The sequence below is a fragment of the Chaetodon trifascialis genome, chromosome 21 (assembly GCF_039877785.1).
Source record: "Chaetodon trifascialis isolate fChaTrf1 chromosome 21, fChaTrf1.hap1, whole genome shotgun sequence".
Lineage (NCBI taxonomy): Eukaryota > Metazoa > Chordata > Actinopteri > Chaetodontiformes > Chaetodontidae > Chaetodon > Chaetodon trifascialis.
This window is the reverse complement of record NC_092076.1, coordinates 15,334,495-15,349,885: the sequence shown is the minus strand read 5'-3', so window position 1 is coordinate 15,349,885 and position 15,391 is coordinate 15,334,495. Positions and strand designations below refer to the sequence as shown.

Here is a 15,391-nt window from a genome sequence, read left to right as displayed (position 1 = left end):
CACACACACACACACACACACACACACACACACACACACACACACACACACACACACACACACAAATGCACAGACCAAGGACGGTCGTAAAGAGAAATTAAAGCTGTTACAAACTCCTCATAACTCCCCGACAAATAGGGTTCTGCATTCCGGTCTGACTCCATCAAAATGTTGCACTGGGGAAATAAAAACAGACTGTTTTTCATGCTTGTCTTTCAGCTAATTAACAAACAGCGAATCAGGCTGGAGGGAAGACGGCCCTTCCGGGTTGCGACGATTCCACGCAAAAGATTTGGTCGACCATTAGAGGAGCACCAAGTGAGCCATCAACATGATGAATAGGTAGGGGGGGAAGACGGGATGGGGAGGGTGGGGGAGAGGGAAAAGAATGACAAACTAATTGGTGGGAGGCGTGGATAGTCAATACATCTGAGCGGCTTCTCCATCGGACGGAAATCCGAGCAGGAAAACACGTCTCTGTTCCCGACTGGCTTCATGAAACAGCCCAACGTTTTTCTTTTTCCCAGTGCAAAGAGCTGTCAGGACGCAGCCTGGAAGCATCACGGTCAACAGCACTCACAGCCAACTACAGCAGGAGCTGCTAGCTGCTGCTGTGATTACCTCTGCCATTACAGCTACCACTGGTATTACACTATTAGTAACTATTACTACCAGTGCTACATGTGGCATTACTGCTACTACTGTTATTACTACTATTACTATTAAAAAAGCTGCGACTGATATTAGGACTACTATTACTATTTGTACCGCTACCTCTCCAATTCCTCCTACTGTTACTATTCCTATTGCTACTTCTACTCCTACAACTGCTACTACTGTTAAGTATTAATACTACTACTCGTACAACTACTTGTACTTCTACTACTGTTACTAGTACTACTATTACTCCTGGTGTTACGATTACAATCTGCACTTGTATCCTTTGCTTTTACCCTCCTTGTGTATAATTACTAGTAGTACCAGTCTCACTACTCTTCCTCCTACTACGACTATGGCTACTACTGCTACTACTATTAATACTTTTAGTACTCATACTTACACACACGCACACAGACAGTCGTATTTCCTTCGCTTTTGGGGACATTAAATAGACCTACATTAATTTCCTGGAGACTAATTCTAAGCATAAGCAGTACTTACCCCCTAACCTTAAACTTAAACTAAGCCTAACCTCAACTTTAACCTAACCCTTACCCTAACTTTACCCCAAGTCTTAAGAGTAAAATTTGATTATTTAAATCATGGGGACTTTTGTTCCCACAATGTCTTAGCAGCTTTAAGTCCCCACAGCAAGAGTAATACTTGTCCACAACACCCACCCACACACACACACACACACACACACACACACACACACACACACACACACACACACACACACACACACACACACACACACACACACACAGGTCTCTTGCTTGAACCCTCCTTGTTTATCGTGACCACAGCAGCCCCTGGTGAGCCGCGGATTCTCTTGCACAGAATGTTAAATAACAGCACTTTTAGCAGTGCGGCCATCAGTGTGGATGCACTAACAAACACAGAATGCATTAATGGCTTCTTGCTGCTGCAAAGGGTGCGCTCTCTAATTAAAAGGATCCTCGATTACCATACAGCCCTTATATGTAGGTGTATGTGTACGTTGGCTCTTTTCTGCAGTAAATGGGTGACAGGGAACAAAAACACAGGACGCTCTGGGGCTTTCAGCACATTGATGTCACTTATGTGAAGCAGGGTGTTTATGCATGTGTGTGATTTTTGTGCGGGTGGGTATGTGTGGGCATGTTTATGCAAAAACGTGGTGATGCACAGTATGTATGGCTGAAATTCACTTCTATGGCAGAGCAGACCCACTATAATTAGAGCTCCTTCACACGCAAACCTCGTGTTGCATAATTCATGCAGCTCTCTTCTGCAAAGGTGTGGAGATGGCAAACATTTGGACAAATGGATCCAGGTGTCGATATTAAAAATGGAAACATCAAATGAGGCAAATGCACAAATTTCGGAAGACGAAATAAAGGTAGGACAAAAAGTCCAGCAGGTATCCCTCTGCTCTGCATACAGCTAAGTGGGGCTAACTCACTGTGTATGACATACATATACTTTTGACATGGTGGCAAGTATAACAGTGCACCACTTACCAATACTAATACTACACCATTTCTACTATTTCTCTTACTTCTACTGCTGTTATTACTAGTACTAACTTAACTACTGCGACCACTATTACCACAACTATATAACATGCCACAACTAGTGCTTTAACAATAATTATCATTTAAAGTAATTATACTATTGACACGACTACTACCATTATAGCATTACTACAACTACTTCTACAACCTGTACTACTAACGATATGACTATTATTATTATTACTGCTACAACTAATAATACTACTACTAATACAAGTAATAATGACGGTGCTTTCCAGAGAAAGGGAAATAAACTGTAATAACAAGATACCATAGAACAAAAGTGTAAAAGGAAAAAATAATATTTTAACACAGAAATAAAGCCCAAGGATAGACACAAACAGATAAAAGAGGGTGTTAAAACAGTAACATACAGTCTGGTGGTAACATGGCAGACGGTATTAAAGAAACAACAAGCTGTCTTTCAGTCGGTGAGGACAGAGAGGGACAGTAGAGAGTTAAATGCACTGATTCACTAATGAAATCTGCCCACTGGCCATGTGAACCTTTGTGTGTAATCTGTCAAAAATTTAAACATGGATTGCAACAGAAACTGACCATTCGTGCAAAGAAGGTAAGATAAAGGTGGTGTGGGAGCACTTGGCCTTCATCAGCATCCTGACCGCATGATTCTGCACAATGTGAAGCACACAAGTCCCACAACAGGCCAGGCGAGCATTTAATACATTCAATATATGGAGACGTAGAAACACTTGATATAGAGAATTTCTTCATTCCAAAACGTGATGTCAGCACTGACAGTGATACTCACCTGCAGTCACTGTTATTGCCTCTCATTCTAGCCAACTGATGGCACCCAACTTACACCTGAGCAGGAAGGTGAAGGGCATTCATTACCTGGTATGATCGGAAACCAGCAGCACTCAAGGTCCCAAAGAGCAGAGAAGGAACCACTATGTGAATGATAAATATGAATTAAAGGAAACTTGTGTCTCATTGCCATTGTTATGGTCATTCTGACAATGAATCATTCTAACTTTACAATCTCCGCCTCCGTTGGAGAGATTCAGGAAACAGATTCTGGCAGCTGCTTCTCTAGCAAGCACACAGACGAAACAGAAAGCAACCCACAGCTTCAAACATCCAAGTAGATTCCTAAGCAATTAGCAAAGGTGGCTAATGAAGGTGGCTAATTTCTGTGTACTTTCAGTGGTACATTATAAGGACTTTGAATTCATGTTGGTTTAAAATTGTGATAAGGTTTCAAAAATTTTAAAGATATGTCAGCAGAACAGCTACCTTGTGGTCAGATTATTTTGTCAATTGCTATTTCCGACATCAAGAATGAACTTTTAAGTCAATGTGGACGAGAAGCTCAGCTCTTCAACCTGCAGAGGCCATGACAATTTGGGGTTGTAAATATGGGGCCCTAATGTCCCTATGAGGAAATGAATTGAGAACAACAAAGTAAAGCCTAATCCAGTTCCTGGCTATAATGGGTCAAGATGCTGTGTACGATACTGTTTTGGGGGGTGAGACTATAATCTGTATGCGACGTGGGGCAAAAACACATCATTATAGGTTCTAAATGGGTCCTTGTGAGCCGTACCTGAGCAGAGGTGCTGTTGAGCTTCTGCAGCCCGTTCTCCAGCCTCTCCATCTTGGTGGTGAGGTCTTTGCTCCTCTGGCCCAGCAGACTGCGATACAGCTTGATCTGCTCCAGGAAAGACTTGGGCGTGGTGTAATTGTAGCGCCGCTCGTTGGCCAGGTACTCCTTGGACGTCTGATTGACGCTCATGTGGACGCTCGCCATGAATTTGCTGACTGACTCCTTCACTCGGGGCTGCGAGAATTGAAAATCACAGAGCTGGTTACTTCACATTAAAGACGGTGACTGTGCAGATGTGGCTGGAAAGCAATATTTCCTGCGGCTCAGGCTCCGAATTTAATTTTCGGGGCCTCCGGTCTACTCTTGAAATTAATATCACATTTGTTGTGTCACGGTGCCTGACATTTTAAATTATATTTTCAGAGCGTGGACATCATTTTTGCGGGTGGCGTCGTCGCTGTGTGTATATTAAAGTATGAGCTGTTCTTACTTCAATATTCTCCACCTCCTGGAGGAAGCGGAGGCTGACCGACTCCAGCGCCTCCTGTGGCCACTCGTGGAACCAGTCGATCGCCGTGCAGTTCACCACCGCAGGGAACTTCCTGCTGCGGACCCTCAGCTTACTACCCACCGGGGAGAAACACAGAGCCACCTGGAGTACACAAACGCAGCAAGGTCGAACAGAATTGAGTGTGAAGTCTGATACAGCGGCGAGATCATATTCATTTTCTTTGTCTCTGTGAGTACGACTCAAGTCGCAGTGTGCCTGAGGACAGAGAGGCAGGGAATTCCTGCTCTGATTAGCACTTCTTCATGGTCAAGAAGGGGAATGGAAAACTGTGAATTAATTATTTGCAGCTACATCATTAAGCAAATAAAGCCTCCAGCAAGCATGTGAATTAAAAGAGTGTGTTGAGCTGTGGGCTATGTCACACTGATTTTCACCGTTGGAGACGAACAGCTGGCTTGTCGAGAAGCTCAGCCAGATGCTCGAGACCATTAGACTGAAGAAACAAACATGGAGAAGGCACACCCTGACACTGCTGATGATAACCAACTGTAGCTGCATGCATATTTCACATTCCCTCTGTCGAACATGCTGCTCTCATCCGGACGAACGCGACATTTATTTCTTTAAAGTGTCATAAGTTTACAGCATTCATTTTACATTCATTTACATGAAGCCATGACTACGTGGGACATCTAGTCAGAGGTTCCAGGGGCCTGAGCTGTGGGCCCCCATAGGCCTCCATTTTCTTTGCACTTCTGGACGTGTGATCACTTCTACAGTGTTATGCAGGTTCACGTTGCTGGAAATAATACAGCTCTGCAGCTCCTGCTTCATTTGTCGCCTTCAGCTGGGAGGAGATTCAGGCAGTGTACTCTGGAAGCATAGTTAGCAGCTAACACTATCTTTACTTGCCCAGGACTGATTAATCCCGCTGGTAACTCTACCGTCAGCGCACAGGCTGCCTTCTCAAATGACTAGCTATGTTTACGCTGCCGTCGGCATTTTGTATGATACTGCTGCAAGTTTTTAAGAGAGCACTTCATAATTTACCAGGTCTGTCTGTTCAAGCTTGATCAGGTGCTGAAAGTGAAATATTGAGGTGTGTATAGATAAAGTTTTGTGCACAATGCACAGGAATGAGAGGGTTTAAAGCAGGTATGTTATTGGGGAACATAGCTAGCTAGTAATGACACACTCACACACAGAGGAGTTACTTTTAAAGATCAGCTTTGGATCTGTAGTCTGTGTCACTGTAACTGTATTTGGTCATGTTGCCCTGAGGCATGCCAGGGAGTTGTTAGCAGCTCATTCAACAAGCGATTTTCCCTTCTCAGACCGTTTCATTAGAGACCTGGCAAGGTAAAAGTATGCAGTATTTCACAAGGAAAAAGCAAAGTCCACAAACAAACATAAGTTAGTGTGCGAGATTTTGAATGTTTCCTCCCATGTAGTCATCTTGCAACTCACTCGTGGGGGTTACACACAGAGACACACACTCAGCAGATTCCACGCAAACACTCTGAATCAGATTGCCAACATTTTTGGGAAAGCGCCCATTCCATCCATCCAGGCAGACAGTTTGAGAGACAGAGAGCCAAATGGTTAGACATTCACTCTTTACAAGCCTGTGCCCATGGGACTGCCTTCCCCATTTATTCATTCTCCAACCCGGGGAAGCTTGAGCTGGGAGCGAGGCGGGGGTGGAGGATGTGGGTGGCGGCGGCGGTGGTGGTGCACACTGTAATAATGACAGGATAAGCAACCCCCTGGAATCCCTCTCTCCCCAGGGGGAACAAAGCAGCTACATGTTGGTGAAATTATCTGCAGCTAAACGGCGGCTTTTCTGCTCATGCCGGTGATTTATAACGACGTCCACTGCCTCCGAACGCGTTCAAGTTCATCTGAAAGTGTCAGGAAAGCAAATTGTCTGGGGAGAGGCTTCGTCGTAAAGCCAGATGTTTATCCAAGTATGGGTTTTGTATTCTGGAATGGTAAATTAGAGTGTGAGACGGCATGCTATTGCTATATTAAGAGAGGGTGGAGATCAAATACTGACGCAGTTCTACGAGAGAGATTAATGGGAAACTTACCCCCGAAGGAGAACCACAGAGAACAACTTGTTCTGGGTGATTAGCAGTGAAATGCAGAGTAATAAAGAACACAAATGGCTCCTTGTCCTGCACTTGTCTGACTGTCTGACTGCTTCACCTTGAGCTGTCTGCGGACTCGGTCGATGAAGAACTTCCAGCAGTTTTCCCTTGTATCCATCAATCCCGAGCCGCGGACCTCCGGCCTCACGCTGCCAATGATGCTCTCCACCTCGTCGTCCGGGAACAGGTCAGGAATCTCTCCTTGAATGCATAGAACGACCCACATTAACACTGGGAAGCCCACCAAGACTGTGGGAAGCAGTGATTTTTTTGCTTTCTGTTAGAGAGCTCAACTTGCGCGAAAACTCTCTTGAACTTTCTTATCTTGGAAGGATCTGAGCTGACACTGAGACTCTTATATCAAATCTAGGTGTGTTAATGGAGGTGGTGGCAGGAGGAGTTCACACAGAGGGCTTATGCTAATGCGGAGATCTGCTGTGAGTCAAAGCCTCACAGGAGCAAAGACGAGCAGAGCAACTGTACGTCTGCATGTACATGGCGTCTGAAAGTTACCACCCTGATCTCAGATGAGATGTGCTGTTTCTTTGAAACCTTTACTTCACACGGCACATCCAATTGCTTAATTGTTGCCCTGATGTCCCTCCCTGCTAGGCACAAATGGCCCTCTGATTGGCTCAACACATGCTCTGATGTGACATTAGGGCGCAAAATAAACCCTGAACGCTAACTGCAGCCTGATAACCAGACTGAATTAGCATTTAGCTTCACTCTGTTGTCCAGTCTGTTCGTTGTAGCTACTTTTTGCTTCATAATTCTAAATTATAGTAGTAAAATGCTGTCCCCATTCTTTATCTGGCCTACAATATTTTGAAAGGTTACCAGTCAACGTCCAAAATAACTGCAGATACGAATTATAATAGATATTTATAATATCATTTTAGATTGATATCTTATGAGGCTGTGTGTTGCAACCTTCAAACGCTAATGTGCAGCTCAGCCACGCTTCTTCACAGTGATATGTTGCAGCTGATGAGTAACGCCGCAGAGATGGCAGCGCGGTGATTTGTTGCTGCGGCGAAGCGAAAGCATTTCTCTCTCTCAAAACATGACACGCGGTAATTAGCGAAGCCTGCTGTTACCCGATGCCAACAGATCGTTGACCAGAACGAGGAACTTCTCGTCTGCCACTTGGGCGTCAGTCATTAGGAACACGGTGCCAATATTCTTCACGCCAGCTTTGATGTAGAGGGATGCCAGGTCAGTCTGGGTGACAGGGAGAGGGAAGGAGATGGAGTGGGAGAGGGACACACATAATGAGATTGGGCTGTGAGAGGGCTAAAGATTTGTTATTTTACAGTGATACATGCTGGGACTTGAATCACCTGTGAGGATACTGTGTGGATTACCTGTACTGTGTTTACATATTCTGTGGATTAGGCTACATTTCACTCAGATACACCTCCATGTTTAAATTTAAACCTGGCAGCAAGAAGCTTCACGATACTTAATATGAGACTAATTGAGTTGTTCGAATGGATGTTTCTTGCAGTGTAATGCGTCTTCGCCGGCTCAAACCTTCAGGTCGGCGATGCTGTAGCCTTTCCTCAAGGTGATCTGGAAAACCTCCAGATTGGAGATGAAGGCAGCCAATCGGGTCAGACTCTGCTTGCCGCTGCCACCCACTCCGACCAGCAGCGCATTGCCCCGTGGAGACTCCAGGATTCGGTTTATACGGCAGCTACATGTGGAGGTGCAGACGGTCGGGGGAGGGAAAGGTGTGAAGGAGGAATCAGTGGAAGGGTGAGATAAAAGGTAGGGGGAGGCAAGCCGGATAAAGACAATCTCTGACTCATAAGACAAACAGCAGAAGACAAACAAACACAGTTTCTGTCTCCTCTCTGTGCCTTTATACTGCCCATCACTCTGTTTTATTCAGATGCACCAGCACAGAGTGAAACATTAGACTAAATTGTACTGTGCTCCAGAGAATCTTAATGCCTTCAGTAAAGCAAGATGAATGTTCATTGTGTCCATGTTTAAAATGAATTGACTTCATTTTAATTTCAGCTTGTTGACAAAATGAATACACCGACACACTTCGGCAGTGCTTCTCTCCAGCACTTCAAAACTTCAGCCTTTTACAGTTCAACTGTCTTCTCTTGCTTTTCAAATGACGGCTTCCTCCTCTCACGCTTCAGTTTCTTTCAGCGCTCACACGTTAAATGAAGTTTTACTTGCTTGTGGACGATATACGAGGGACCGGCTAAAAATAAACTCCGGTGCCCGTGTTCATGATCAATGAGACACATGTCACCCAGTGGAAGGGTGTGGCTCACTGATGTGTTTGTCACCTGCTAACACAAACCGTGTGTTCAGACAGAACACAAAGAGAATTTTAGAGGTGGGCGAAGCAAGCAGACATGAAGACGCATCCGCACAAGTTGAAAATGTTTCAATTTGACAAAAAAAAAAAAAACAGCGAATGTGCTTTATGAATGTGCGGAGACAAGGACAAACGAGAGAGACTGGGAACAAATAACAGAAAGAACCGGACTTCCTGGCGAGTTCTGGGTTCAGACTCAGGCTGAGCTGAATACAAACAGGTTCAGCACAGTCCCACGCAGTTAATACACCCACTGCTCAGTAACATCTTGTAGGGCGGCCGTGTCAAACCTGTTCCACAAAGGGCCGTGCGGCTGCAGGTTTTTCCTCCAACCAATCAAGAGCACGCAGTCTGACCAATCAGCTGTCTGAGATCAGCTAATGAAATGAGTCAAGTCTGGTGTGCTGCTGCTTGGCTGGAAAGAAAACCTTCAGCCACTCGGCCCTTTGAGGAATGAGTTTGACATACGTGTTGTAGGGGGATGAAAAAACACAAAGGCTTCAGCAGTCATCAATCTGCACGAATGACGTGAGGGGACACGCCTTGAGACTGACATTTGAGAAACATGTATGAAAGATACACAGTGCATGGTGGTAACACTGTTGCCTCACAGCTAGAAGGTGCCGGGTTCGATTCCCACTGTGGGTGCCGGGGGGGGCGTGTCCTCCACCATGCCTTCGGAAAGGGGCCTTTCTGTGCGGAGTTTGCATGTTCTCCCCGTGCTCACCTGGGGTATCCGCCTTAAAAAACCCACTAAAAACATGCAAGAAGATCACCACCTGACCAGTGGTGACAGAAGAAATTGGGCGGGTGCCGGTCAGATGGGAGCCCACTGCTCCAACTTTAAAACTATTTAAGGGTAATTAAAGGGAAAAAACTGGATGTTTGGGGGTTAATAGTTTGTTTTCAGACTGAGGGAAAACATAACCTGTTCTCTGCATTTGTGTTAGGCCGCCATGATGTATGCTGCGAGACTTCTTACAGATTTGCCTGTCTGCTTTTGACAGTGTGTGAAATGGAACTGCAAATCCTAAAATACCTGGGAAGCCAGCTGATTTTCTTGACAGACAATAAAGGAACTGACAAAAACACCATTTTTTAAAAGAAAACTCTTTCTTCACTCCCCCACACGGTCCCCAGGGTTCCAAAACTTCCACTCACATGTGAGCCATGGCGTCCTCAAACAGCACCAAGTTGAGCGTGGCGTTGACCTCATTGTAGCTGTCCAGCACCTCCAGCAGGGTTTTATTGAGGCTGCTCCAGGACTCTGCGGCCATGTACCTGGCCTCCCCCAGCCCACGGGCAAAGTGGCAGTACAGGTTCATCTTCCTGGTCTGCTCCAGAGTCTCCTCCACGTCCTCGGGGAGGGACACACACACACACAAACACACACACATACTGCAGTGGTAAACATACAGACCCACACACTACCCCTGTCAGCATAACATTAGTGTTAAGCTTAAACAGTCTGGACAGGGACACAGCTGAATATCACAGCTGCGCAGAGGGTGACCTAGTTCATTTTCACCCTGGCAACTGTGGGGGCCCCGAATATTCCACTGGAGAGGTTTTGTGTGTCTCTGAGGGATGTTTTCTCTCCTATCTTACGCTGCCCTAAAAGCTACGGTAGGTGCGATGAATGAAGAATTGTTCTGGGAAATTTGCATCTACATTATGTTCCGGCGCAGTCTTCATTGTCACAGTATCAAGTGCACTTACTGACAGAGTAATGGCCTCCACAGACTCGCTTGTTTGCATGTAAAAATAGCAAGAAAACACGCGGCATATTGCTCTGTGACACAGGGGCAAACTGTCCTAAGCTTCCAGAAAACTGCCAACTCTGAATAATATATTCTGAAGTGGGTAGCATTATTCTCTCTTCTTCTCCTTCTCTTTCTGTGGGTGTGTGTACACATATACTTGTCAGGTTCTTCATTGTGGCATGACTAGTGTGCATGCGATAGAGCCAGAGAGGGTAGTGAGGGGAGCAGTGGACAGAAAACCATTAAAATGTTTTCCAATTTGCCGGGCTGACAGCGCAGACCCTGACAGCCAGACCCCCATACCACACTGATTAATATTCTTTCCGACCCTCTCCTGCCCCCCCCCCAACATTCCTTTTTCTCCTCGCTGTGTTGGCCACTGATGTCCAGGTCCAGACACAGAGCAGGCAGCCTAATGATTTCCCCCTCCTCCCCGATCCTCTAGCCTCTCGTTCTTGTCTTCCTTTGCTGAACTTTGTAAAACTCTCACCTCGTAGAACTTTTTCACTGTGTCGACCTGCAGCTTATCAAAGAGCTGAAAGTCCTGCTCCTCCACCAGCTTGTCTCTGTAGACCCGGTCGGACTCGTGCAGGTAGATTTTCAGCAGGTCCAGAGGGGCTTTGAGGCACTCGCCGGTACAGAAGAGAACGCCCTGGGCAGGAGGGGAGGGAGGGAGGCAGGCTTAGATTTTCATTCCAGAGGCTGATTTGGCCGTTTTAGCACAACAAGGAGGATAATGCACAGCCGGTGATTTGAGGTGTGGTGAGGAGGGATGCCGCTACTCTTGTTAGTAAAATGATCAAAATGCATCCCCCCTCTCCATCCCCTGGTGGCAGAGAGAGTGCAGGGGGCACAGGGGCGGTTAAGCTGAATACTCAGTCTAGGCTGCCTGACTCACTGATCCTTCATATGACTGTATTGATGAATCCACAGCGCTGTCGGTGGTGCTGAAGCAGCAGATGGATTTGTAATCGTGCCTTTTTCTCTTTGCCCTTCTGTCAGTTTCATCTCGGATCTATAACATTCTCCAAACCATATGCGATAAATATTCAGTTCTGTGCTGTGTTGCAGCCTGTATTCTCTACAGAGTAGTGTCACCTTCATGATCACAGTGTCAAGTAGCAATGTGAAGTCGCAGAAGAGCGAGAGGGTCATAGAGACACACTGCTTCCTGCAGTATTTCTATAATATTCCTAATATTTCTATGATCGTTGGGCGTCTGTGCTGCTGAGAACACACACTCACACAGCTGCTGTATTAGGAATCCCTCCTTCCTGACTTCACAGTGCACTGTATTTGCTGTCTGCCATTTTATCCAAGAGTCCAAATATGGAGTGTGAACTTTTCGGCTTTTACACTGAATAATTCCAACAATGGAATGAGAAATGTAGTATATATGGCGAATACACTTCTTTCTGCTAACAATACTGAAACGCATGAATATGAGGATGACTGTTAAGCAACTTTACAGCTATCAGAGATCGAAACGATGATCCATAAGTGTCTAAAATGTCAATTTACTGCTTCACGAGTAAACTCGTGTGTCTGTTATATTGAGAGCAATGAATGAGTGAATAAGGAGGTGACTTTGGACCAGACTAAGAGTCTACAGCCATGCTAGCGGCTCTGTGAGTAAAATGCTACTGTTGGCATGTGCGCAATGACAATGCTAACATGATGTCTGAGGTCTTACTTTACAATGATCTTTAGTAAGATTACAATGGCCACCATCTCAGTTTAGTGTGTTAGCATATTTGCTAACTGGCATGACATGTACAGCTGAGGCTGAAGGCAGCGTCATTTCGTTCAAGGTTCAGGGTTAATTTGTCATTAAATGAAATGAAATATAAGTTGTAGTCCCATTATGCTGCATGAGAAAACTCTGGGGTGATTGTCATATAAATAAATGGTCATAAACTGAAGTACTGGACCTGAATGCATCATGTCGTAGCAATCCATCCCGTAAGTGTGGAGACGTTCTACTCGAAAACAAAACTTCCACTTGAGTGAGGTGCTAGAATAACAGTCAGAGAATCATCCTGTGGGAGTCATCCCACCAGCGTGGCTGTAGATAGATGTGTTTTTCTGTCTGTAATTCATACTCCTTTTCACCCTTTGTTAAAAAAAAAAAAAAGACCAAATTAAAACAGAAAATCATGACAATGAGCAGATGAGTGCTTAGTGGGTGATTGATGATTAATGTGTCTCTAGAGGAAGCCCGTGTGACGTGTTGGCTTTCCCACGGGACCGTTCCCGATGCAGTCAGCCGCAACTCGGCGCAATCTAGATGCCTCACATAACAGGTGCCGTATAGGATGAGGACGGGGACGAAGGGGCGCCCAGGCACTGTTTGTTCCCCTCTGCGCACTGTCACCCAGGAGGCAGAGGCAGAGGCAAGCAGATGCTGTGTGTTTCCAGCCCCAGAACTTATTCCAATCAACAGAATCATCTCCGGGGGTAAAGCCAGCTGAATCTGATCTGCCTCCATATCAGAGACCACTGAATGTGACAATTGGCTGCTAAATCCACTGTGTAATGGTGCAGATGGGAGGTGTGCCTGTGTGTGTGGATGTCTGCGAGCACGTGTGTGTCCTGAAGATTCAAACTGAGCCAGAATTATCACCGCTACTCCAGATCTACAAAAGCCAAGATGTTTTCCGCAAGTACGTGTGAGTGATCTAATCCGCTGGCTTTTAATAGATCTGTCTTTCTCAACTCGTCACTTAATGGTGTCAATCATGACACCTTGTATTTATTGCGGAAAAGTGTGCCTGAGCTAAGGAAAACACCATATGGCAGCTCTGAATGAACAGGTTTAGCTGTACATCGTATCAATCGAACAAACAGCAAAGGGCTAACAAGAAGAACTTTGTTTTCCTCCTATCCAGCCGACGCTATCTCGTCCTCCCTGTCCCTGATCTTTCATTGCTTTGTTCAACTCGGAGGAGAGGGATTAGAGAGTTCTGGGTGTCGGCATGTATCTGTCGTTCTGTCTGTCTGTCTGTCTGTCCTGCTGGGTGAGCTTTCCTTGCAGCCTGACAGCTGCTCTGAGCCCCAAACAATGCTTCCTCGGCTAACAAATGCACCCAGCTGACTATCCCCGGAACATCATACAGACATATTGTGCAGTCAGTGCAGTTCGCCTCTCTGCGCCGCAAGTCTGGCGTACACTCTTTCTTTCTTTCTCTTTCCTTTGTCTCTCTCCTCCTCTTTCATTTTGTCCATCTCCCCCCCCCCCCCCCCCCCCCCCTTCGCCTCTTGAGCTTCGAGGAGCTCATTTAGGCTGACATGGTGAAGACAGGCCCTCGGATATGCCCGCTGGTCATGGCAGAGAATGAACACTGGCAAATAGAGCTCTTTGACAAAGCTCCCAGTCGGATGCTCCCAAACTGTTTGTCTTGCCCCATAAGTGGAATATGGCTACTGCACTTATAGTATGTCTAATTTAACATCCACTTGACGTAATGATCGCCCTAATGCTTGGAGGGAGCAGAGCTAGAGTACAGGGCAAAGTGGTAAAAAGAGAGAGAATTTGGTGGCCCTGCCCTGAGCGTTCTGTCAGCAAACAACTGCAGCGATACTCTCAAAAAGATGCAACTTCCAGCGTTGTCTGGTCCTTTTGTCACGTTTAAAAACACCTTTGCAAGAAGCGTTGTGAGCTCACGCAGAGTCTCTGAGCTCAGTTTTCTGGCTCATTAGAGTTGATCATAATGAGACAGCTGCCTTTGGCTTCATCTCCAAGTTCCAAAGTTTCACGAAACAAAGCGAATCACAGGAAGGCCCCCAATTATTTCGGCTGAGGTAAACATCTGAAGCGTCGTCCGGAAAAACACTGAGTGACAACCATTTAGGCCTCACGCTTGAAATCAGAAGAAGCGTTTGTACTGTCTCACCAAATGCTTTCCCACTTCTCAAGGTGCAAAAGCGCAGAGGTACGGCGGGGGAATTACAGCTGAGGCAGAGCTGTGAGCTGAGAGGCTGCTCGCCCCTTCCCGGCTGTTCTGAGGTGTTAGAGCCAAGAGCTGAGTAAGTTAGGCAGAAAAACTTCAAACGAGCTCCACGAGTCCCTTTCTGGCTTTCTCTCTGTTCTCTCAATGGGTGGAGAAAGGCGAGACAGCTTTGACGCTGTTTCCTCTTTGTGCTAGCAGGACCGGTCCAGTCACACCGAGCAGACCCCTTAAAGTAAGACTTTAATGAAGCAGGCAGAATGCTTCTTCAAATGCTGCCTTCAAAGTGTTGCGGTACGGCTGAACTTCTGCTGCGTCGAGACAGGAAGGGTCAGGAAGGTGCGTGGGTCATCAGGGCTTGAGCTTGGGGATGGTAATTATGCTTAATCTCAAAGTGCAGAAGGCTCAATCCTACTACAAATCAGCTCATTAGAATCATATAAAATGCAGCAATCATAGAGGAAGTAATGGTAATAACAACATACTTAAAGACGCAGCGAACTGCCATCATTAAGGTCTCAGTATGCTTAAAAGGAAGTGGTGGTCGGATAGTCTATCAGTGTCTGAAATCCTCCTCCCTTGTGTTTGACATCAGCGATTGGTCAGGTGTGCTGAGGTGTAAAAGCAGGAAGGATTTGGACGTCTGGCTAAAGCTCTCGTTTTTCATTCTCCACACTCTTGTTTCAGCGTTTTAGGCGTGCAACGCCACAAAGTCGTGATGACGCTACAGGGAAAGTCAGGGGATCACCAAAGTCATCATGAGCTGCTGTCTGGGGATCAGGCGTGTCGGCAGATGTTGAGGCGTAGACTAAGCATTGTAAACATTACACCACTGCCACTGTGAGCATGTTAGCATGCTGACACTGTTGATGCAGGCTCACAGAGCA

At 46.0% G+C, this 15,391-nt stretch overlaps 1 protein-coding gene across 1 annotated transcript in view; it reads right to left on the bottom strand.

The window, feature by feature from the left end:
• The window catches only part of dnah9 (dynein, axonemal, heavy chain 9), a 118,232-nt gene that overhangs the window by 48,059 nt on the left and 54,782 nt on the right, over positions 1–15,391 (bottom strand). Inside the window, exons 48-54 of the mRNA XM_070990066.1 lie at positions 11,048–11,209; positions 9,956–10,152; positions 7,987–8,149; positions 7,551–7,674; positions 6,509–6,651; positions 4,280–4,441; positions 3,790–4,023 (exon numbers count right to left, since the gene is read on the bottom strand). Of these exons, the coding sequence (XP_070846167.1) occupies positions 3,790–4,023; positions 4,280–4,441; positions 6,509–6,651; positions 7,551–7,674; positions 7,987–8,149; positions 9,956–10,152; positions 11,048–11,209 (1,185 nt within the window). The remainder of the gene's footprint in view (positions 1–3,789; positions 4,024–4,279; positions 4,442–6,508; positions 6,652–7,550; positions 7,675–7,986; positions 8,150–9,955; positions 10,153–11,047; positions 11,210–15,391) is intronic.